The 24,803-nt window shown below is 45.3% G+C and overlaps 1 protein-coding gene across 5 annotated transcripts in view; it reads right to left on the bottom strand.

Moving 5' to 3' along the window:
- Window positions 1-24,803, bottom strand: part of DOT1L (DOT1 like histone lysine methyltransferase) — an 84,566-nt gene that overhangs the window by 46,697 nt on the left and 13,066 nt on the right. For all 5 annotated transcript variants that reach the window (XM_051639563.1, XM_051639565.1, XM_051639564.1 and 2 more), the window contains exons 2-7: window positions 19,992-20,035; window positions 17,514-17,588; window positions 15,339-15,402; window positions 13,005-13,233; window positions 8,561-8,655; window positions 5,632-5,694 (exon numbers count right to left, since the gene is read on the bottom strand). In XM_051639563.1, coding sequence (XP_051495523.1) covers window positions 5,632-5,694; window positions 8,561-8,655; window positions 13,005-13,233; window positions 15,339-15,402; window positions 17,514-17,588; window positions 19,992-20,035 — 570 coding nt within the window. The remainder of the gene's footprint in view (window positions 1-5,631; window positions 5,695-8,560; window positions 8,656-13,004; window positions 13,234-15,338; window positions 15,403-17,513; window positions 17,589-19,991; window positions 20,036-24,803) is intronic.

Here is a 24,803-nt window from a genome sequence, read left to right as displayed (position 1 = left end):
ACACAAATCACTCTGCTTCTGCTCAGGACAGAGGTTTCCAAGAAAATAAGCCAGACAGGACACCCTAAACCCAGAGACAAGCCTGCAAGCTTCCAGATGCCAGGTTTCCACTGATTTATGCACAACAATAATCACCTCTAATCCCCAGGGTGAACCACGGAGCATCTTCAGCATCAGAAGCTACTGGTGTTTCCCTCTGAGCACTCAAGAGATGTGGATCCAGCCAAAATCCCAGCCTTTAGCAACACTGCCCTGTGTGCTCCTGCACTTCTTTTGAAGATTTTTAGATTATTTACACCTACTGCCAGAACCAGCTTTAGTGGAACAGGGGAAAGTATTCTGTGAGAATAGCCCTGAGTAAATAAAACCAAAACAAACCCTTGCCCGCAGCAGAAATCCAGTGTGCAAATGCAGCCACCACCAACTTTGCTTGCAGAGACCTACTCTAAGCTATGAGTGGAAGAATTTCTTCCCCTAGTAGAAAAGTACAACAGGTAATAGGCACTGAGGACACACTGAAAACTTGCTTCAAGGGTAGCCTGGGAAGAACACTGAAGCACTTTCTGCTCCATGGCAATCTCAGCACTGTGCCCCAGATACCTGGAGATGGCTCAGATTTTGAGGCCACATGAGGATATTTACAGTTAGAAACCATGAAAACCCATCTGCCTCTTAATTGCAATAGAGCTTTTTAATTTGATGACTGCACATGTGCAGGAATTCCCTGAGAAAGACTCTCTAATTATCTAGGCCTAATGACCTTAGAAGAGTCTCCTGTTTCCTCCAGACTCAAGTTTTCTTGAAAAGAATGGGGCAAGGCTAATCTTGGAAACTTCTGAGTTCCATGGGAAGAAAAAGGAGGAGAAAAGGAGCTGAAACAAAGGGAGATGTGTTGGAAGTAGGACACTCTAGTCCAAAAAGCTGGAACAGCTAATGATGATGATAAAAAGCCCTAGAATTCATTGTCTGAATGCAAAAGAGAAGACTAGGAAAGAATATGATCATCCCTAAAAGATTAGGAATTAGACATCACAGAAGTTGAGGAGCAACTGAATCTAAACAACTGTAGCACAGGGATGTAAATATTTATAGGAAGTTGAAACATCCCAGTTGAATAGAAAAACCAAGAAAGATTCTTATCTGAAGTGAGAGAGTGTTATATTAGTGTAACACTCTTGGGTTGTGGTTTTTTTCCCAACTACAATCACGAGATTGAAGAGCCTGTCATTTAAAATGAAACTCAGTTAATTAAACAGGATTATGAGATACAATTACCTACACTAGCTGGAGATCAGGAGACTTACAAGCCAAGGTATGATGAGCATGGGTGAGGAAGGAACTTTCCTCCCACTCCTCTCATGTCAAATGGAGCTTCCAACTCCAGAACTGCAGCCATGACCCATTTCTAGCAGCTGTATCTCTGCAGAAGCATCAAGCATCCAACTCAGGTCACTTTGCCACTAGCTCCTGGAGAAGTTCAACATGCAATGACCATCTGAAAGTGTCTATACAATTGTGTTTTGTTTTACTGAAAAGAACTGCATGTATGTGACTCTGCCTGTTTTTTATGGAACCATTTCTCAAAAGAGACTTCTTTTATCAAGAACGTGGTGAGACCCTGGCCCAGGTTGCCCAGGGAAGCTGTGGCTGCCCCATCCCTGGCAGTGTTGAAGGGCAGGTTGGATGGGGCTTGGAGCAGCCTGGGCTGGTGGAAGGTGTCCCTGCCCATGCAGGGGGGTTAGAACTAGGTGATCTTTCAGGTCCTTTCCAACTCAAACCATCCCATGGTGATAGAATCTTTGAATGGTTTGGGTTGGAAGGGACCTCGAAGATCATGTAGATCCAAGCCCCCTAGAATGGGTAACCAGAGTTTATTTTAAATATTTTTACTGCACCTTACTCTTAAGAATTCATGTGTCCAAGCTGAGAACTTCCAGCAGTAACAAGGATAGTCTGGTGGGGAAGATAAAGAAGTGAATCTGATGGTCACAGATCTAGTAAGGACAAGCAACTGTTGCCTCACAAACCACTGTTAGCTAAAAGGCAAGACTTAAGACAAGCAGCAGATGACTTTTCAGTGAGAAATCAAAAATCCATTTGTATTGGAAACTTAATTATCCGAGACTCTTGGCTGTTAAAAAAAACCAAACAAACAAACAACAAAAACAACAGAAAAAACACAACACAAAAAAACCCCACAACCCTGCAGGCCCCACTCCAGGATTTATTGCTGCCTCAAGTGCCACATTTTTTCCTTTTCCAGCAAGGCAGCTGTTACATGCATGAAGTCAAAACCACCATCCACATTATTCAGACAAAGCTGCAGGTGGGATCTGAGACTTCCACCCACTGAACTTCTGCCAAGCTTCCCTCCTCCACCACTTTATTCTTCTCAAAATATTTGTTTTTTTCATATGACTGCCTAAAACATGAGAGTGGAATTCACAATTTCAGCTCTGCTGATGACAGCCTGTTTCAGTTTGTGCTTAATTTTGTCTCCAGCATTTGGAATTTTAGGACTCCACTCAGCATTTTGCAGGGACAAAGTTGTTTTCCAGAAAGATCTTTTTCTTCCCAGTGTTTTCTAGCTGCATTAGGAGACAAGTTTGCTCTCTGTTTAATGACATTCATCTGCAGAAGACACTGTCTCAGCAGTTACTGAAGAAAACAGGTTGGCAAAAACAAATGTAAACCTGGGATGTTTGATGAAGCAATACAAACTCAAATCTGCCCTGTGTGTCTACATGTAAACCATGAATATTATCTTCAAGCATCACCAGAAGAAGGTGTCCTGGTTTGAGTCAGGATGAAGCTTGTTTTCTTTTAACTGAAAAGTAAAAAGAAAACTGACTTCATCCTGGCTCAAACCAGGACACAAGGTGAGAGGAAACCAACTTTCCTTAAGAGAAGAAGAGCTGCAAGTGTTCAGCTCTTCCCAGAACTGCACACTTGAGACAGAATTTTTCCTCCAAACCCTTTGCAGAAAGCAGAGCTGTAAAAGCCTAAGAACCTAGCAAAGAAACAAAAAAACACCAAAACAAGTGGCTTTGTTTCAATATAGCACCAGACTCTGTTCCTTGGAATGCACAAGATGGAAAGGCTGGCTGCCTCCAGCAATCAATATGCTTTCAATCTCTGAGTCCAAGTTCCTACCCTATTCTTTAAATCACACAGCTCATAAGCAGAGTATCTTCAGTACCAGCTCCTTTTATGTCATGCCAGCTGGGTGACACAATGGAAAAATGCCATATGGCCACTTCATGAAAAGTAAAGCATTCCCAGTGTTTCCACAGCAGGAAAGAGTTAGCAGCCTGATATCAATCCTGCTACAAACTAGTCCCACAGCAGGCCCAGGATCCCTCTGAAGAAAATCAGCAACACAGCCAAGGCATTTCAGGAAGAAAGTGCACAGAGGCAGGTGGCACTGTCACCTTCTCCAGCCTGCTTCCTGAAGGGAGAGCTGTAGCATCCTTCATGACAAGGTAAGCCCTCTAAAGAGCACCAGGGATCCCAGGAGACACAGAAAACTGGGAAATAAAGGCTGGCCCTCCACGACCTGCCATTCGATCCCACCCTGCTGGAAGGCTGGGAGCTGGATGGTTCCAAGCATCCCAGTAGCACAGCAATAATGGCTCTGAACAAAAGGAAAAGGAAGGAGTTCCTCAAACACTTGCTCACACTTCAACTGCAGTGCAGGTTATTTGCTGCAACTTCTGAGCAGGAAAGAGGGACCCAACTTCTCTGGGCACTTAGGGAGCAACAGAATTACAGAATTGTCAGAGCTGGAAGGGACCTCCAGAGATCATCCAGTCCAGCCCCTCTGCTAAAGCAGCATCACCCAGAGCACATTCCCCAGGGCTGCATCCAGGGGGGTCTTGAGTATCTGCAGAGAAGGGGACTCCACACCCTCCCTGGGCAGCCTGGCCCAGGGCTCTGTCACCCTCACAGCAAATCAGTTTTTTCTCCTATTTCAACAGAACTTCCCATGTTCCAGCTTGTGCCTGTTGCCCCTTGTCCTGTCACTGGGAACTACTGGGCTGAGTCTGGCTCCATCCTCCTGCACCCACCCTGAGATACTCATATGCATAAATAAGGCCTCCCCTCAGCCTTCTCCTCTCCAGGCTCTCTCAGCCTTTCCTCATCAGGCAGATGCTCCAGTCACCCAGGCATCTTTGTTGCCCTCCCCTGGACTCTCTCCAGCAGTTCCCTGTTTCTCTTGAACTGGGGAGCCCAGAACTGGACCCAGCTCTCCAGAGGAGGCCTCACCAGGGCAGAGCAGAGGGGGAAGATGACCTCCCTTGACCTACTAGCCACACTCTTCCTTATGCACTCCAGGATTCCATTGGCCTTCTTGGCCACAAGGGCACATTCCTGGCTCATGGGTCATTTACTTTCTACCAGGACCCCCAGATCCTTCTCCTCAGAACTGCTTCCCAGCAGGTCCACCCCTAACCTAGATTGGTGCTTGGGGTTCTCCCTTCCCAGGTGCAGGATCCTACACTTGCCCTTGTTGAACCTCATGAGGTTCCTCTCTGCCCAGCTCTCCAGCCTGTCCAGGTCCATGGATGGCAGCACAGCCCTCTGGAGTGTCACCACCCTTCCAAGTTTGGTATCATCAGCAAACTTGCTGATCCATGCAGACTCTTCCATTTCCACAGTGAAGTTGTAGGAGAAGCATACACACACATTTCCAAAAGTCCCAGTGGGTTCCTGTTGTGCTATGAGTACACACATTTCCTCACTGGAAAGTGATTAACTAGGGAGTGGATTTTCTTAACTATATTTAAGTGGAGGGAGAAAAGAACAAAGGGAAGAAATGACAACAGTTAGTGTAGGACTGCACATGCTTCACCCTGTCATTACAGAGTGGAAAACAGCCACAATGATTAAGTAACATTCATAGGGAGGGAAAAGACATGTCCCTGGCCCCAAGGAGAGAAGTACCCTGTGATGACCCATTTACTCCTCCTCCTCTTGCTCTACCCTCAAAGCACCTAATTTCAATCCCTTCCAAGTCAGCATTAACCACCCACAAACCTTCCTGAGCCCACACCCCCACCCCTTACCTCCAACTACAAAGCATCTATCCCATTAATTGGTCCTGGAGTTGCCTGCTCTAATCTCACAGCACTGGCATTCATCCAGAACTCCAACCCCATCCTCCCCTGGGCTGAAACCCCTCCACCACCCCTCCCAGGTGACCCCACCTTCACCTGCCTGCAGAACCAAAGCTGCAGCTTTTGTTTCAGAAACCCAAGGAGGAGCTGCCATTTTCAATACCCAACAGAACCCCCACACCATGGAGGGGGGGGGGGAGAAGTAAAAGGAGATTTAACACAAAGAGATGACATGTGGCAGCCCCAGTTAAAATGACATTTTAGAAGAATCAGTCTTCCAAGAGCTTCTGAAAAGACCTGGAAGTGCTCCAAATAACACCATAGCACATGTCAGGTAAGACAAAAAGAGGGCCCTGGGAGGATATTTTGGAGAACACCATCCTCAGGACCAAGGTCAAAGCCAGGCAGCAGGTATGACTCATATTGCTGCTTGGCTGGGGAAAGGCTGAAGAGGGCTTTGCAAATTCTGTACATCAGCACGGATCACAAAGCTTTGCAGTTGAATTTCACTCACTGTGTATTCTGCATGTTTTTTCCCATACCATTTCATCCACTTCCTGAACTCTCTGTCCATCGTCTAGAGGAGGAAAGAAAAACAAAACCATCTATTAGGATATATCAAGTTACCAGTAACAGGAGGTGCAGTTCTAACAGTGTTCATTTACCCCCACCACTTATTTTTTTGGTTGGTTCAGAATTTTTTGCCATTGACACTCAAAGGATAGGCAGGCAGACAAGTACTGTGGTTTAATTTCCCTAAAAAAGCTTCTGCTTCAGCAGGATCAAGTCAAATCTGGCATCTTCTCTCCTCCCTTTTTGACCCAAGTGACGTGTCACAAGCAAGACAATCTGAATTGAGGCTGCTCAGCCCAAAAATGGCACAACCTTAAGTAGCTACTTGTGTTGTGGTACATAATCCTTGAGTGAGTAGGAGGCACTGGGCAGCCAGTCTGAACCCAGAGAGCAAAAGAACACACAGGATAGAGAGAGGTCAGCTGGGGTGAGTGAGAAAGCAGAAAGCAACAGGCATCACAGCAGCAAACAGGAGCTCCTGGCAGAGCAACCTGCTTCAAGCTACACCTGAACAGACCAGGGCTGCAGAGGATGGAGGCTGCTGCCAACCAAGCTGGTACCATTTTTTCATTGCCCAAATATAGGGGAAAAGAAACAAAAGCCCCATACATCAAGATAGCTTGGTGCCTTACAACCATGTATCTCCACACTGCCCACAGGAAAGCTGGGGAGGGACTTGGGACAAGGGCAGGGAGGGAGAGGACAAGGGGGGATGGATGAAAACTGGAAGAGGGGAGATTGAGGTGAGACATGAGGAGGGAATTCTGGAGTGTGAGGGTGGTGAGAGCCTGGCCCAGGTTGCCCAGGGAAGCTGTGGCTGCCCCATCCCTGGCAGTGTTGAAGGGCAGGTTGGATGGGGCTTGGAGCAACCTGGGCTGGTGGGAGGTGTCCCTGCCCATGCAGGGGGGTTGGGACTGGATGATCTTTAAGGTCCCTCCAACCCAAACCATTCCATGATTCACAAAAATCTTGTCTCCATCTACATAAATGGACAACATGCAGCACAGGTCACTACTTTAGAGGGGCAGTGAAGGTGCACACCCCATCCAACACATCTGAAAATGAAACTCATGTGTCTCGAAGACTGAAGAAAACTCCTGATCTTTAAGATTTGACTCCACATATTGGAAGGCCCAAGTTTGGAGGCAGAAGGGAAAGATAGAGAAGGGAGAGAAGCATAGCAGGAATTCTGGCTTCACTGACAACCTCAATCAGCAGATCAATCAAACAGTGTTTTTAAATTCTCTACATTTCAGAAGCCCTCCAAAGCTTAGCAGCACAACTCACAAAACCCTTCAGTGTTTCCATACGCTGTATGAACTTGCATTATGTTGGTTTTTTTTCACTAAAACAGATCCCTAGCACTCCTGCAGTTAGCTGAAGCTTCTCAAAGTCATCTGCATGAATTATCATAGTAACCAGAGACATGTTGCCACAGCCAATCTTGACTAGAAACTTAATCCAATCCCTTCCACAAATGTTTTGTCAAAGATGGGGAGGAAAACGGGCCCATCACACCGAGCACAAGGCAGATGAGCTGTACACAGGCAGCTTCACACATTCTGACACTGCAGCAGCTGTTTGGTTGTTAAATCTGACAGGATCTTATTGTCTGTAACCAGAAGAATAACGCAGGAAATTTTGTTCATCCAGTAACTTTATCAAATCCTTGTGTCCTTCTGAAACTTAAGGCACTCCCCCCACCCCCCCCCATGAATGAATACTCCCAATATTCAATTTGTGGGGAAGTTTTTTGGTTGCTAACCATTTTCACCACAGCACAATGACATGAAGTGAAATGACACAATTACATTAGTGAAAGTGAGACTTTCACGTTCCCTCTGCAGCCTTGATCTTTAAGTTACCATTAAACACAGACAGCACTCCAGGCCTTGCAAGTGACTCCCCAGTGAAACCAGAATGCTCAGAGGGATTTGCAGAGTGCTCCAGTTGGAAATTTCCACTGGGTCATGGCAGGGGAAACAAAATGGATTTTTAGATCCTGGTCTGATCCTCTTGGCCAGTGTGTTTATGCATATTTGCCCACACCACTGAAAAGGAGGATCAAGGATTATTTTCTCCCCTCCTCCCTTCACAAGGTATAATTTTCTAGCCTGTACAGACTGAGTCAGCTTGTTGTAACAATACAGAGGGATCCGTTTCTGTTCAGTCTACTGAGTAAAGTAAACTTCTTATGGTAAGGCATGACTAACCTTTATTGTTTGCTTGTAGTTCATTTGCCTTCCAGGTTTGCCTTGAAACTGATTACCTTTTTGTGTCCCCATTGGCAGAGAATCAGAAATGTAAAGAAAACTGACTGCCTGCCTAAACATCATGGTTTTCTTATAGTAAAACTTCATTTAGGGGCCTACTAAGGAGTTATTAACCAGATACTCAACACAGGCCTTATCATTTAGCCTACAACAGTTTAATAACTAAGCTGAACTTCAGCTTTAGGACACCAAAAAGAAGCACCACTACCATAAATATAAATATAGCATTTTAAATCTTTAAGAATTCTTTGGTGGTCTCTGGAAGCCCTGTACTGGAGTCATTTCAGACACAGGAGGATTGTAGGTGTTCAGGTCAAGATTACACTGCATTTCCTTTTGAATAGGTCCTGCACCATCACTGTTGAAACAGCTTTATATCTCCTGGTCCTGAAATCTCTTCAGAATCCTGCTAATGCTCCTGCAACCAGACACATGCTGCTTCCCCCAAGCTCCAGGTCTTACTGACCAAGAAGCAAAACCAAGTGGGACCAAAGCTCTGCTTTTCTTCCCTCACAGCATTTAACAGGAACCCTGAACTACTGAGTTAGCCTTCAAATGAGGTGTATACACACAGCTCACTTCAAAACAAATCCTCACCTCAGCATATTTGGCTGGAATATCAGCTTTCTCCACACCGTAGTGATGTTTGCAGTTTGTGGCTGCAGCCACTTGAAGCACCACCTGACCCACACCTGAGGGAAGGAGAAAACAAACCTGAGAAGAAGTTTCAGTAGAAAACCACTGCATGGGGAGATAAGAGCTTTGAGAGCAAAGGCCAACAGGAAAAATGCAGGTAAGCTGTGGGACAAGGCTTCAGGGTACAACTTCAGCTCCCAGCTGTGTCTGACAGTGCCCACATGAGCTCTGCCTGGTTCTCAACTGAGAAGCAGCTTCAAGGTAACTGAATAACTGAAGCAAGTCCCATTTCCCTGCAAGATGGGAAAGACTAAGAACCTGTTTTTCAACACAAAAGGCTTTCCATTCTCATTAGAAAGCCAGCAATGCCATTTCCCTTTTCTTGCAGAAAAGGATTCCCAGCACTGTAGTTCTGACCTTGACATTTCTCAATGTATTGAGCACTTATGACAATAAGATTACAACATTTAGAGCAATGTTGATGATTATTAAATACTGCAGCCTCATTTTGACAAATTCACACAGGTTTTAGAATGGCTGCATTTTTTTTTTGTTCACAGATTTTAGATGCATCCCACCAAATCGACAGATTTTAGATTGGAATTGACTATTGAATTGAGTCATTCAACAGTCAACATCCCAAAACAAATACTTCTTGGTCACATACCTATGCCATTCATTTAAAAATTGGCTAAAATGTTTGCCATACCCTAGCACACTTTTTAATCTTGTCCTTGCCCACGGCAGGGGGGTTGGAACCAGGTGATCTTTAAGGTCCCTTCCAACTCAAACCATTCTGTGATTCAATATTTATACTGGTTTTCACCATGAAATGCAGCATAATGTCTGAGAACATGTAAAGCTTATTTAAATATGAGCTACCTCTGAACGCTGCTTTAGGAATTATAGGGTTTGACACTCAACATTTCAGAAGCAACCACTATGCTGGCAAGATTAAATATTACTTTAAAATGCATGAACTTTCCATCACTCAAAATTCTACTTGCATCAGATGCTACCAGCAGTAAGTAGCTGCCATTTCTACACCTTGCCTGAATGCATTCCCCCCCCCCCAACCCCAGCTGATGTTAAAAGAGAAAAAAAACAACAAAATCACTCATCAGATTTCCTTCTGTATGAGTGACCCACATTCTGCACACACTAGAGCAATGTCACTCCCCATTTGTCACAGCAGTCACTCCAGATTGTCTGCAAACATCCAATATTCATCAATAGCACATGGATGCATCTTGGTTTTTTTTTTCTGTCTATGGCTAACACAAAATGCATTCCTGGCTCACCAGGGCACTTAACCATTCTGCAGATGACCACATGGGAAAGAAGAGTGGCTGGAAGAGGAGAGGCCCATTTGCAGAGAACATCTTGCTGTTTTCCACGTCATTGCCTGTCGGCAGGAAGCACCACTGGTAATTGCAGGGGTGGAACTCCTGCTTTTCAGCCATTACCTCTGGAGTGTTGGGCTGGCACCAGGAGAGCTGCAGGGCTGACAGGAGGCTTTGTTGTTGGGGATTTTTTTTTTTTGGTTGGATTTTTGCCAATTCCCATTTTGCATACACGTGCATGTTTTCTACTTGTTAATATGGATGAAGGGCAGTGGACTTGGGGAAGGGGCTGGAGCACAAGTGTGAGCAGGAGCAGCTGAGGGAGCTGGGGGTTCAGCCTGGAGACAAGGAGGTGAGGGGAGACCTTCTGTCTCTGCAACTGCCTGAGAGGAGGTTGAAGCCAGCGGGGTTGGTCTCTTCTCCCAGGGAACAAGTGACAGGACAAGAGGAGATGGCCTCAGGTTGTGCCAGGGGAGGTTTGGATTTGATATTGGGAACAATTTCTTTATGGAAAGGAACACCTTCTTCATGAAAAAAGTTGTCAGACCCAGGCTGCCCAGGGCAGTGGTGGAGTCCCCCTCCTGCAGGGATTTAAGAGTCATATAGACATAGTACTCAGGGATATATTTTATTTAAGGACATGTCTGCATTATTAAAAGTTGGACTCAATGGTCTTGAAGGTCTTTTCCAACCAGGTCATTCTGTGTTTCTATAAAGTTTCTGAAGGAGGTAAAACATTGGACAAAGACCTGAGGCAGAACTGGTTTGCTGCTTCTTCTTATGAAGAGCAAGCAGGACAAAGACACAGGGATGATCAAGAAAATGCTGCACTGTCAGATACCACATGACACACAGAATCCCGGAGCGGTGAGGCTGGAAGTGACCTTGGAGATCATCCAGTCCATCCCCCTGCCAGAGGAGGATCCCCATGAGCAGATCCCACAGGAACACATCCAGGTGGGTTTGCAATGTCTCCAGGGATGGAGACTCCACAGCCTCCCTGGGCAGCCTGTCCCAGGGCTCTGTCACCCTCAGAGTCAAGAAGTGTTTCCTCATGTTTAGCTTGACCCTCCCGTGCTCCAGTTTGTGCCCATTGCCCCTTGTCCTGTCCCGGGGCACCCCTGAGCAGAGTCTGGCCCCATCCTCCTGCCACCCCCTGGAGATATTCACCAGCACTGACCAGATCCCCCCTCAGCCTCCTTTTCTCTCAGCTGAGCAGCCCCAGCTCTCCCAGCCTTTCCTCCCAGGCAGATGCTCCAGTCCCCTCAGCATCTCCATGACCCTGTACACCACAAGGAGTTCTTAAATCTTGTTTTTCCTTGGCTTTTCTTTTAGCAAGAACCTCACTGCACTGTAATTCCAGTGTCCCTAATGATGATGCATACCTCCAGAAATTTCTCCTGCCATGAGCCCCATATTCCTGGCAACACACACAAAACTAACAAGCCCAGCCCCAGCCCCTGGTGGGGGTTTAACCCTGCTGCTCAGCCATTGCTCTGTGCATGTAGGTCTTGGAACAGCACTAAATCCACTGGTAAAAAAATAACATGCTATGACAGTGGTTTCATTTACACCCCACTCAAGGCTCCACTGATCACAATTTACACAAAGTTCACTCCTTCCATGCAAACTCAACAACCTCGTTCTGGTTGGAATTGTTTCCATGCTCCAAACATTAAAAGTCTGAATTTGAAGCTTCTGAATTTCAAACATTCCTTTCAGACAGGCTTTTTAGACTGCCAGTCCTCACACTGTCAGTCAATCTCCAAGATGCAAGTGGGGAGGTTAGCAATTAATACCTGATTTTATTTCTGATGATAGCAGGTGAAAGTATCTAACATTTGAGCTTGTGACACGATCAGCAGCACAACAGGACTTCAGATATGATCTTCTTTAACCTTCCTGAACAAACAATTGCAAGTATCTATGGCAATTTTTTTTCTTCCAGATGGAAAATAGTTTGTGAGCTCTGATGCCTTTCTAAAGGTCTCATCTGAACATAAGTCATTGAAACAGGAAATTTCAGACTAAGTCCCACTGAGGGAGGAAGCAGGGGGTGAAACAAAATTAAAAATTCACTTCAGATCCCTGACTGGAGATGTGCTACATTTTTTTTGGGGGGGGAGACTGGCAGTCCTGCTATATTTAAATTTAAAATATATTTGTTTTTTCCACAACAGAATGTATTTTAAAACATGTTTCCCCAGAAGTCCCATTATCATGCCAGCAACAAAACCAAAACATACTTCAGTTAGAACTTTACAACCCACCCAGTAAAAGGGGAAATTCTTATTATTCCTCTTCTGCTCTGAACCAGATTTTAGCAGCAAAATGAAAAACATCATCTTCCTACTCCAGTATATCTCTTCCACATGTGCTTGAGTTATATCTGGTTTCTTTACCAACATCTCTTTCCTTTTAAAACTCTAATCTGTTCATGAGATGCAGTTGTAGGTTGGAAGCCAGATTTTGTGGGGTCTCACAAGGCAGCTGTTAAAGCTGAATATAAATATATATATAAATACGTATATAAATAAATATATTTTTGACACACTGAAAAGTAGGTTGGAGTCAAAAAGCAGTTTAATTTTCAGCTTCCACACCAAGTGTTTCATGCTGGCACGGGATGGGTCAAGAAATCCCATTTTCAGATAGGAAGGGCATAAACTGAATCCACTGAAACTGAGTAAATCCTTAGAAATGGAAATGCTATTTGTGATCTTTCAAGCATCACTTTAAACATCATTTCTTCTTCACCAATAGCAACATAAACCAAGAGTTTTCTGTAACAAGGGTTTGTTGCATTTGTCAGCCAACATTTCCCTACCACTACAGGGAGGACCGTCTGGGATGTTTCTTCGGTCCCTTTAACCTTGTCATAAAAAAGCAGGAGCATCACTAGGGATTATCTAGAAAAGGTGCTTATCCTGTAACACAGCCCTTAGTCCTGCTTTACTTTCCAAATATTAACTTCACTTTATATACATATTTTTTTTTTAAATCAAGAAAAAACCCCAACAAGCAAGGAGAGTCAAAACTCACTGAAGTTATCGGTCACTTACCACTGCCCAGGTCAACAAACAGATCATCCTCTGTCATTTTAATTTCATCTATCATTTGGGCCACTAAGTCAAAGGAAGTTTCTCCATAAACCTCTGGGGAAAAGGGCTCATAGTTGTTGAGTTTCTCTGGATCAGTCACTGAGTGGTTATAAACTTGCTGCAGGATGTGCCGGAGGAGCCCGTTGGAGGGACGAGTGTTCAGCTTCATCGGTTGGGTGGTTCCTTTCCACTGAAGGTAAAGAGCAGGGAGAAGATATGAACCCAACGTGAGGACAAGTAAACATCACCAGAACAAGGCTGCACTGACATAATGTAGACATGAGAGAAATCCCCTCCCATTCCCTGTCTCACAAGCTGATTGGCAGGTGCTCTGGAAAGATAAAAAAGCCAACCGTGTCCTGGGCTGCACCAAAAGCAGCATGGCCAGCAGGTCAAGGGAGGAGATTTTCCTCCTTTACTCTGCTCCCAAGAGACCCCACCTGGAGAACTGTGTCCAGTTCTGGAGCCCCCAGCATAAGAAGGACATGGAGCTCCTGGAGAGAGTCCAGAGGAGGCCACAGAGATGATCCAAGGGCTGGAGCAGCTCTGCTCTGGAGCCAGGCTGGAAGAGTTCGGGTGTTCAGCCTGGAGAAGAGAAGGCTCCAGGGAGACCTTAGAGCACCTTCCAGGGCCTGAAGGGGCTCCAGGAAAGCTGGGGAGGGACTGGGGACAAGGGCAGGGAGGGAGAGGACAAGGGGGGATGGATTAAAACTGGAAGAGGGAGATTGAGGAGAGACACGAGGAGGGAATTCTGGAGTGTGAGGGTGGGGAGACCACGGGACAGGTTGCCCAGGGAAGCTGTGGCTGCCCCATCCCTGGCAGTGTTGAAGGGCAGGTTGGATGGGGCTTGGAGCAGCCTGGGCTGGTGGGAGGTGTCCCTGCCCATGCAGGGGGGTTGGATCTACATGATATTTAAGGTGCCTTGCAACCCAAACCATTATGAAAACAGTGAGCAATACTAAACACATTGCACATCACCGACTGCTCTAGACTTGGTCTCACCAGAACTAACAGCTCATTTCAAACACAACTACTGGCAACGGGGGCAAAGAGGGAATAAATAAATGTACAAATCAGCCTGCAATGTAAAGCTTCATACTGAATATTGGAGTAGCTGTAAAAATTTCTTAACTCATTTTTTATTTACTGATCACTGATGTTGACTGCAATGTCAAGAAAAGAGCAGTTCCACTCTCTTTCAGGAACTGTGGGATGGGAGGGATCACATCTACTCCAACGGGGAGTGGCAGGAAAGAGATGGAAATCAATCTTCCTTTCTTCTTCAGTAGAAACCCTGTCCTAAACATTTCAGTTGTCCAGTTTTAAAAATGTTTACCTCTCCCTTTCGCAAGGAAAAACAAAGCAAAAAAGGACAACTCCAGGTTTCCTCCTAAATATTCATCTGTTTGAGAGTCTGATGGCAAGAAGATTAAACCAGTCCGATTTGCATTTCAGGCAGCAATTGCAAATGCTGAATATCTTCAAATTTTTAACTTTTAACCAATACACACATGAAGGTTCCTGAACCTAAACAAGCACAACTTTTAGAGACAAATCCCACAAAGTGAAGGAAAGTCTGGAAAAAAGTCTTGTTGCCATAATACTGCACTCTTCCAATAATTCCCACAAGCACAGCAGAGGAAAAAAATCCATCTATACTTGCAAAATTAAACAGTCAATAGTGACATTGATTCATTCTTTGTTTTGTTTCCTCCAATTCATCCTTTTAGAGGGGTAAAAAACCAAAAAGCTTGTTGGATTGGTCTGAAAAGAGATTACACTCTAGTTTTGCCAGTGATCCTGCAGAACTGAGTGGCAAGGAAATTCCTAAGTCGTGGATCACTTCCACAATACACAGGAGAGTTCATATGGATTATTTAAGTACCCATAAGCCAGAGATTTCCCCATGCAAAAGTAAATCCATATGATAAATCCCTGTGAAATATATAAATGGTAAATAGAGAAACCTTTTCTTTCCCCCAAAGGTAACTCAACCATTTCCAAGTGCCAGATGTGCACACTAAAGAGTAACAGTTAACAAAGCTGCAGTTTGGGGGGATTTTCTTTTCTTTTCCTTTCCCTAAGAATGTCCCTCCAATTCTACCACCTTGACTGTGATCAAGAAAATAAGGTTTAATATCAGATGAGTAACTCCCCCAAAGAATGGAAGTGCTGAAAACTGGTGATGCAACTAGACCAAGACTTATAATCGAGTGCTAAACCAGTTCCAGCTTTCTGGATGTTTTTCACTCTATGTGACTTGAAACCAGCTGGATGAAGAAGAAAGGTACATACCAACTGATGAATGCTATCAATGGCTCGGTTGTACTTGTCACAAAGCCTCTGCATGCTTTCAAAGCTGCACAGGGAGAAAGAACACAGGGTCAGTTCAAAACACACTTCTGAAAGGCAGGTTTGAAGGTACAACTTGGTGCTTCTTGCCATCGTACACAACATAAGTAGGTGGTTAGTTAGGGTTTGCTTCTTGCAGAACATTTAATTACCTACACAGCTTTAGGACTTTGTATATAGTTTCCTTTAAAAAAATTCCCCAGTAGACCAGGAGTACGTGGCAAATTGTATTTGTTTAATTAATGGAAGAAGGCTTTAATTCAAAGTATGACTTATTAGAAAGTTTTTCATTGTCAGAGTCCATTATTTCTTGCCCATATTCTCAGCTGCATAGGAATTTAAGACATTCAAGTTTTTCTGCTTTGTGCCATCACCTCTCCTTGATAACCAGTCCTGAGACAAATAGGCCCTTTTTTAGATATTCACTCTAAAGCTGAAAATGCAGACAGACCCAGGACACAATATAAAATTCCACCAATCCTGATTGCTTCATGGGTCGGCTGGGATTACAGTCAACTCAGGCAGATGCCTTAATGACAGAAGCTGAGAGGATTAAATACATTCATCTCAGGCCAGGGAAGAAAAGATATTACCAGGAACATCATCTGCTGTGTAATCAGACCCACAAAGCAACAGCAAAAGACAAACAACCCAAGGAGTTACAGGAGTAAGAAATTAAATCATGGTCATCCCCAAATCAGGAAGGAGGCAGGGGACATCAGAAGGACATGGCTCTTCAGTCTCTTGTGATTCTCTGGCAAGGACAGCTCTCCAAGGAGTTCTGCTGACTTTCACTTCAAGCTTTCAACTGCCCATGTTAAATCCACATTCAGACAAACCAAGAGGCTAAAATGCATTTCTATAATCCCTGCTTTTCATTCACACCCAAGTGTTAGTCTAGCTGCTACAAGCAATCTTTTATTATTAATTTTTTCAATGGAAGTATAGACTAAAACCATTACCAAAATTACAGGTTTAAGACTTTCCTGAAAAGCTGCAGAAAGATAAGAGGGTGTGACTTTGGGGAGCAGATGGGTTTCTCTGTCATTTGGTTTTGCTGCTGACCACACTGACACTGCCCAGTTAAACATGCCCAGTGGGGATGGCAGAACTACCAGTTGCTGCACTGCAGTCACTATGAGTAGGCCACAAATCCAAATCCAAGGATTTGATGACAAGGGATGTTTGAGCCTGATTTCTCCTTTTGAATTTTTCAGGGACTAACAAGTTTTGCAATGAAACAAAATGAAATTGAGAGAGGAGGAAGCAATACCTTAAGCAGATCGTGACACAAGGATCAGGACAATAGCCAGTGATTAATCAGAGTGATGCAGTTTCATCTGTAAAACTCATTCTAGAAGCCTAGTCCTGCTGTGGACTTGAACAAATTCAGTCTTTGAAAGCAAAGGAGGTTTTTGTAAACTGCAGCTTGACATCATCTCCATCCCACTCTCAGTACAACCAAGTGGATCCACAGAACCCCAGATACACTGCAGGTCAGAATCTGCCTCTCCCAGCCTCAAGATGAATGCCACATACTGTACATTTGTTTGAAGCCATTTGTGGCACAGGCATTCATGTGGAACCACAAGCATCTTAAAATTACTTCTAACTGCCCAGAAGAGCAGTAGGAATAGTTGGCCTTTTCATGTCGTCCCCACCCAACCAGCATCCCACTTGTACTGAATCCCACCCAGAGGTGGGGTGGGGAAGGTCAACCTCCCACAGCCACAAGTGCTGACAGACAGCTCTGGCATGCCACTTTCTCAACAGGAATTCTTAGTTACTACAGAAGGAGAAGCCTCTGTGCCATTCAGATTCCCAGCACTGGACACAGGCCAAGGCGCAGATACCGATCATTGTTTCAGAGTGAGTAATTCCAACATACACCAGAGCTCAACTTTCTGCTGTGTGGAGTTTCCAATTATGTCCTTAATCCAACAGCCTTTGCCAATATTTCTGTTACACATTTCCTACCAAAATAACTCTGCAGAGTCTGAAGCCAGTTCTAACGGAAAACTTCATCGTGTCTAAGAATAACCAGTTACAAAATGATTCACTATAAAATGCTCTGGCCTGTCCTCCTGGTGGGAAATAAAAAAACAACATTCTTCTCACCTTTTTGTATCATAGTCAATTAAAACATAGTTTTCCATAGCAAGCTTGAGATCTGGGATTTCTTCACAGACCCACCTGGAACAAGAGAAGAAATAATTAATAAAACCTCTCCAGTTAAGTCCAGTAAGTCTGTCTCAGTTCTAGACTGGCATTGCTGTATGTTAGGACAGATCACAAATATTGTTGGGAGTAAAGCAGACATCACCAAATGCTCAGTGGAAAGCTGCAACAGTTCACATTTGTACTGAATAAACAGTAAGAGCCCCTAGACATTGGCAGTAGTTTAAAGCTCTTGAAATGGCACATCAAAATGAGGTGAGAGATGTAGTCAATGCATCTAAAAATACCCAAAGCCAGGGCTGATGCTAATCTGACATAAAATGTAATGCAGAAGAACTGTGGTACTTCAAAATAATTCTGATACTCTTAACAAGCTTTGACAAAGCTGAATGTGGAGAAGACTGTTGCTACAGCACCCCAAAGCAATGCCACCAACCATTCCTTGCAGGGATATTCTGCTCTCTGTAGTGCTCTAAACTGCCCTTACACCTGACACGACCCAACCTAGAACAGATCTTCAGACATTATTTTGATAAAAGATCCCACTTACACCCAGCCTTTAGAAAAGGCAAGCAGACACCCACTTGCAGAGCATCTGACATGGGCATCTCACAGAAGAGATCTCCAGTTTTGGAATGCAGGAAGATTAACTCCTTTCAAAGACAACTCAAAAGCCACATGAGCTTTGCACACACTTCCCTCCAAAAGCATGAAAACGGGAGAGCACTGTCATCAAAAACCCCACAGCCTGTCACAGGATGAATTTCAATAGGAAAAGCAGAGTTTTTTCTTCTGTACCCTGGTATATGCTTCAAGTTTTAAACGGTGGGGGGAAAAAATGACTGGAGACCCAACAGTTCTGATTCACCTTCATCAAATACATAGGCAAGTAAATAGAACTTTTACATGTGTGGCTGACTCTCTTCTGATCCCCATCTTCCTAAAAATGTTAGGACTCTGATGTCTATATTTTTTTCTCTTGCAGCTGTTTACCACTGGCTGAAGAGATAAGTACTTCTTTGCATTCTTTCAACCACCACTTTTGTAACCACCCTGCAGTTCCTTTGCAGGAGGCAGGCAGAGGCAGCAGGACAAGCTTCTCCCACACTGTGCTCACTGCAATCACACTGAAAACACAGTTGTGAAATATCACCTTGACTCAACTGCTCCTAACACAGTCTCCCCCTTGCCTTCAGCACAGAAAGCACTAACACCAATGACTTCACCCATCACTTTCAGCACCATGTCTGTTTAAATCCCCTCAGAAAGGGTCTTCTCAGTAATCATTCTGGCAAATGATGCCACAGGTTCCCAAGGCAGAGAATCTTACCAGCATCAGTACCAGTGAGCTGGAGGGAGCAGTGGCAGCACCTCTTGTGTCATGCATTGTAGTTAGAAAAAGAGGTTTCTTTAGAGGAAAAATTCTCAGCTCTAGCCTCACTACACACTCTTTCCCACCACAGACCATGGAATAATGCTAATTTCATGTATATAGATGATATTATCAACACTACCATGCAAGCTCTTAGCTCTCTCACTCCTGCTGGGAGCAAACAAGGCCCACTACCTGTTTCTAGGCTATAAGTGACTGACCAAATTCAAGCTCAGGTGGCTACACAGACAAAACACCTGTTTTTGTACCACACCTGTATCTGCACCATCCAGCCACTGAAACCTGTGGCAGGTACAGCCCTCAGACAAGGGAAGCCTGGATGAGGATGATAAGGGTCTAAAAGTGTTGATGAAAACAGCTTTTAATGTGTGTAACACAAACATCCCTCAGGTGTTTGGGGAGTGTGTATTAGCAATTAACAATATTTGCTCTACAGCAAGTCACCTAATCCTGCTGCAATAACAGCAAGCCCTGTCATAACCACTGCCCCTGTTGGGAAATGATCAGACTTCCTACTTTTTGTATTTGTCTTTCACCCTTATCCTCCCATTTTCCCAACATTGGTCCAACTCCACTAGCAGAATTCAGAGGAATGCTAAAACATCACTCCCAAAGAAGGCAAATGCTAACAATGCTGCAACATCACAGCAACTCCGGAAAAGGGAGAGAGTGGGGAAGAGGATATGCAAGACCAGAACTTAACACCTCATGCCAACGATGGTTTCTTAACCTTCCTCTTCTAAAGATCAACTACAGGCTGCCAATCAACACCAAAAGTTGAGTATCACCACTTGCTTTTAATGCTGTTCATAAGAGTTCAGAACATGGCAAGTTGAAACAAAAGCCTGTTTGACAGGGAGATTTGTCCTTCGACAATATCAATTCAGCTTAGAAAATAATGTAGACCTGCTAAATTATAATTAGAAATGCTGCCCTCCTTTCTATCTTGCCTCCAGACATTCATTCAGTGAGAGGCAGTTAAGACCCAGGAAAGGTTTCCAGCCATGTCTGCACTGAACACTTACCGAATTGTCTCAATAATTTCGTGAGCAGCATCATGGTGTTTGTCCTGAAAGAAAAAGAAGAGATGTTTTCAAGAAGGCATCAGGTGTGCTGACTGTCAGAAAATTACAGGAATCACAATCTTTTAAAGAATATAGATGGCAAGCACACGTGAGGAACAAGCCCTCAGAGCCCGGCACTTGCAGGAAGTGGTGTGGAAATCCCATTGTAACCCCCAAACGGTCTCGTTTGCATCCCAAAATTCCTGCCTGAGAGGATGGTGCCAACGATGATGGCTCCCTGTGGCCTGAGGCTGCATGTCCAGCCACTGAGATAATGACAACGATTGAGATAAAGACAATGGTCGAGGGGCAGAGGGGGTGGAGGTGGCAGGTCCACTCCAACTACTCAGTCTTATGACTCAATCACACTTACTCATCCTTGCAAAATAAGGAAACTAGGCCTATAAACCTGGGGGGTGCAGTGGTGGGTGTGGGGAGCCTCACTGACACCAACTCTCCCCCACTGGCCCAACCCTGGATCCAGGACTGGGGATGGTCTGTTCTCTCTCAAATTTTCTTCTCCTTATCTCCTTCTCTCTCTCTCTCTTCCCTCCTAAAATCATTAAGTAACACAAGCCCTGACCACGACTTTCTCAGGTCGTGCAGCCTGAACATACCTGTGTTGTGACTCTTGTCATCTCAATAACCAGCCTTTATGATCACACAGCCTGAGATGATAATTGAAGGATCAGTATTCCTTATGTGGTTTTAATTAACCTTAATATTCAAATACAGACCTTGAGTGTCATTTCATCTTGATCTGATCAAGGGGTATCGGCCACTCGAGCATTTCCTTGGACTGGGATTTTAATCACTCTCCCTGGAAGGGCCAGGTCTGAGGCACAGGTTGGATCCAGTCTCACCCAGGCTCCTCTCTGAGAAGTTTAGAAAGCAGGGAGGTTCAGTCTGAACCTCCCTGGGTTACCCTACTCGGGTCATGACATCATACTAGGAGTCTGATTGCCACCCAAGCCATTAAATTCACCCAAAGGAGCCTTCTATGGAAAAATAAGGCTTAAGGATTAAGACATATTTCAAGTTTCTATGGACCAGCAGAAGATTTACATGAAGGAACTGTCATTCTGCTTGTTTCTTTGTCATTTCCTGAAACCAAGAATTGTGTAGCTGCTACTCTTGAGGATTATTGGTATGCAGCAGGTATTTGACTGGAAGTTGCACAATGAGCAGCTGATTCCATCGACCTAGCATCTGGTCCATGCTCACATCTCCATATGGGCAGCAAGACTCCAGCACAGGGAATGACTGTGTAAAATAAAGCATCAAATAAACAGTAGGAGTGGAAAGCAGTGTAGAAAAAAAACTCAGAAAAAAAGGAGGGCTGAATATGCAGATTTTTTCACGAACTGGGAAGCAAAACCCAAGTGTAATGCTCAAGTTCTGTGCCTTGTACGAGTACAGACTGGACTGCAAGGCACAGATGCTTGCTGACTTAATTTGGGAGTTGACACAGGAGCAACAGAAGCAGACGTGGGTTTAGCAGTCATTCCAAATTCCTGCAAACATGCACACAAAGCTACCAAAAAAAAATAATCTATTTTAGGGAAGTTACAGGAGTTCCAATATATACTGTTGTTTCCATCTTCTGAAGCCTTAGTTACCAGAGTCCACCTGTCCAAAGCTGAGGTTATATTTAGACATTTGTTTCTTGAAGTTGCTTTGACCTTTCAATTAGGAGTCCAGCATCTCAGGACCTTCCAGACTAAGAAGTGTAAATGCTCACTCACTCTCCAATAATTTCCCTTGACTTCTGCTGCAGAAATATCATTTCTATAGAGTTACTGAGGGAAATTCTATAGCAAAGGGCATAAAAATAACGCAAGAGAGTCAGCTTATCCTTAACATCCCCTATAAATTTTCACCTTTTGCTACACACAGAATTATCACAAGAGAAACCCCTTGGGCTGGTCTGGCTCTTCCAGTAAAATGTGTTCCTGAATAGTAGGAATTTGCTTTATCAACATAAGCACATTATACCGGAAAAGTTAATTCATGCCTATTCTGGCACAACCGTTTGCTCTGAATAAGTTAATATTCATTGATGGGTTTGGACAGTTCCAGTGCTAGCAGAACAAAGAAAGAAAGCCCTTGTCCTACAGGTCTTCATGAAAAGGACATGGAGCTTCTGGGGAGAGTCCAGAGCAGGCCACAGAGAGGATCCTTGGGCTGGAGCAGCTCTGCTCTGGAGCCAGGCTGGGAGAGTTGGGGTGTTCAGCCTGGAGAAGAGAAGGCTCCAGGGAGACCTTAGAGCACCTGCCAGGGCCTGAAGGGGCTCCAGGAAAGCTGGGGAGGGGCTTGGGACAAGGGCAGGGAGGGAGAGGACAAGGGGGGATGGATGAAAACTGGCAGAGGGAGATTGAGGTGAGACATGAGGAGGGAATTCTGGGGTGTGAGGGTGGTGAGAGCCTGGCCCAGGTTGCCCAGGGAAGCTGTGGCTGCCCCATCCCTGGCAGTGTTGAAGGGCAGGTTGGATGGGGCTTGGAGCAGCCTGGGCTGGTGGGAGGTGTCCCTGCCCATGCAGGGAAGAACTAGATAATGTTTAAGGTCTCTTCCAAACCATACCCCATTCTATGATTCTGTGAAAACACCCCATAAATAACTTATATTAACAGATTCCTTTGTCTTGGGTTAAAAAGTGAAAAAATAAACTTTAAAAAAAATACAATGCAAATCAACAACTACAAATCATCCAACTTGAGCAAGTGGTTTTACTAACACAACCATGTGGAAACTCCAGCCAGAAGGGGCCTTTCTGAGTTTAGTTTGTGTCATTATCTAGGAATAATGAAGTTAAAAACAGTTCCACATTTACGGCTGCTCAACTTCCCATGCTGAAACACGTACCAAGTTTACTATACTCTGTAGCTAACATACTTTGTTCCAGTAGACAAGCTCCCAAGTTCTCATGCAAGTCTTGGAAACAAAATGAGAGATGATCTCTTAACATTTCTTCGAAGTGGAGAAGGCCATGGAAAATGCAGGAGGGAAAGGGGGAGGGAACAGATCTGAAGGAAATACAGAGCAGTTTCCCTTTTTTTAGAGAACAGCTTTTGTCCCATTTCAACATTACATTGTAAGATTTAATAAGAACAGACATTGAACAGCTCCAGTCACGACATCTGTGCCCACACAGCTGTTGATGACGCTGATGGAGACTCTTCAGCAACTCAAAAGGCAAGTTGAATAGAAACCTCACCACAACCACAGACTCCCCTCCAACAGCACCAGCCTCTGCCCATCCTCCCTCCAAGCAGATGCACTGGTTTTGGCCAGACACACCACCCAGCTCAGGGGAGCAGCTTGAGCCCAGATCCCTTTCCAGAGCCAGTGGATGAGCACTGAAAGCAGAGGGTTGGGAGGCACCAAGGGCAAGTCACAGCACTCTGACAAACCTTACACCCAGCTCAGCCAACAGTCAAGCCAGCACAGCTGATGGTGGCCTGAAGCTTTTCAAATTCAAACATCTACCATTTTATGTGGGTTTTTTGCTTTCTTCAGTGATCCATGATCAACACCAGCACAGAACCATGGAATGGTTTGGGTGTGAAGGGACCCTGCAGATCATCTAGATCCAACCCCCTGCATGGGCAGGGACACTTCCCACCAGCCCAGGCTGCTCCAAGCCCCATCCAACCTGCCCTTCAACACTGCCAGGAATGGGGCAGCCACAGCTTCCCTGGGCAACCTGGGCCAGGCTCTCACCACCCTCACACTCCAGAATTCCCTCCTCATGTCTCACCTCAATCTCCCTCTGCCAGTTTTCATCCATCCCCCCTTGTCCTCTCCCTCCCTGCCCTTGTCCCAAGTCCCTCCCCAGCTTTCCTGGAGCCCCTTCAGGCACTGGCAGGTGCTCTAAGGTCTCCCTGGAGCCTTCTCTTCTCCAGGCTGAACACCCCCAACTCTTTCAGCCTGTCTCCAGAGCAGAGCTGCTCCAGCCCTTGGATCATCTTCATGGCCCCTCTCTGGACACCCTCCAACAGCTCCATTTCTCTCCTGTTCTGAGGGCTCCAGAGCTGGACACAGAGCTCCAGGTGAGGTCTCATCAGAGCAGAGGGGCAGAATCACCTCCCTGGCCCTGCTGGCCACACTTCCTTTGATGCAGCCCAGGACACAACTGGCCTCTGGGCTCCAGCACACATTGCCAGCTCGTGTCGAGCTTCTCATCTCCTCCCACCCCCAAGTCCTTCTCCTCGGGGCTGCTCTCCAGCCTCTACCCCTGGCCTGGATTTGTGCCTGGGATTGCCCCCACCCAGGTGCAGGACCTTGCACTTGGCCTTGTTGAAATTCATGTGGTTGGCACTGGCTCACCTCTCCAGCCTGTCAAGGCTCCTCTGGATGGTGTCCCTTCCCTCCAGTGCGTCAACACACAGCTTGTCAGCCAAGGCCAGCTACACCCCTCGTGCAGGCACATTACCCAAGCACATCGTGTTACACTCTGGCAAACAGTCCCAGTGAGAGCACAGCTTTGTGCTGCATCTGCATCCCTCCTCACAATGCTTTGTCAGTGAAACATCCTGGTAAAGAGCCTCCCACAACCAGCCTGGCAATCAATCATGAGATGCTCTGTGCAGAAGCCTTTTGGACCCATCTCAAGAAGCATTTCTGTTCTGTTTGCAGTCATGAGATGATGCCACAGCACTCGCTGTCACAAAGAGCAGTTCCATTCATCCTCTGACTCTGCTCCAAGCTGTTCTCCCTCCCTCCTCCCCTCCATCCTGATGTGCAGCAGCTACGTGCTGCTTGCTGGCCTGGCTG

Source organism: Apus apus, chromosome 24 (assembly GCF_020740795.1).
Source record: "Apus apus isolate bApuApu2 chromosome 24, bApuApu2.pri.cur, whole genome shotgun sequence".
Lineage (NCBI taxonomy): Eukaryota > Metazoa > Chordata > Aves > Apodiformes > Apodidae > Apus > Apus apus.
This window is presented reverse-complemented; position numbering and strand designations above follow the sequence as displayed.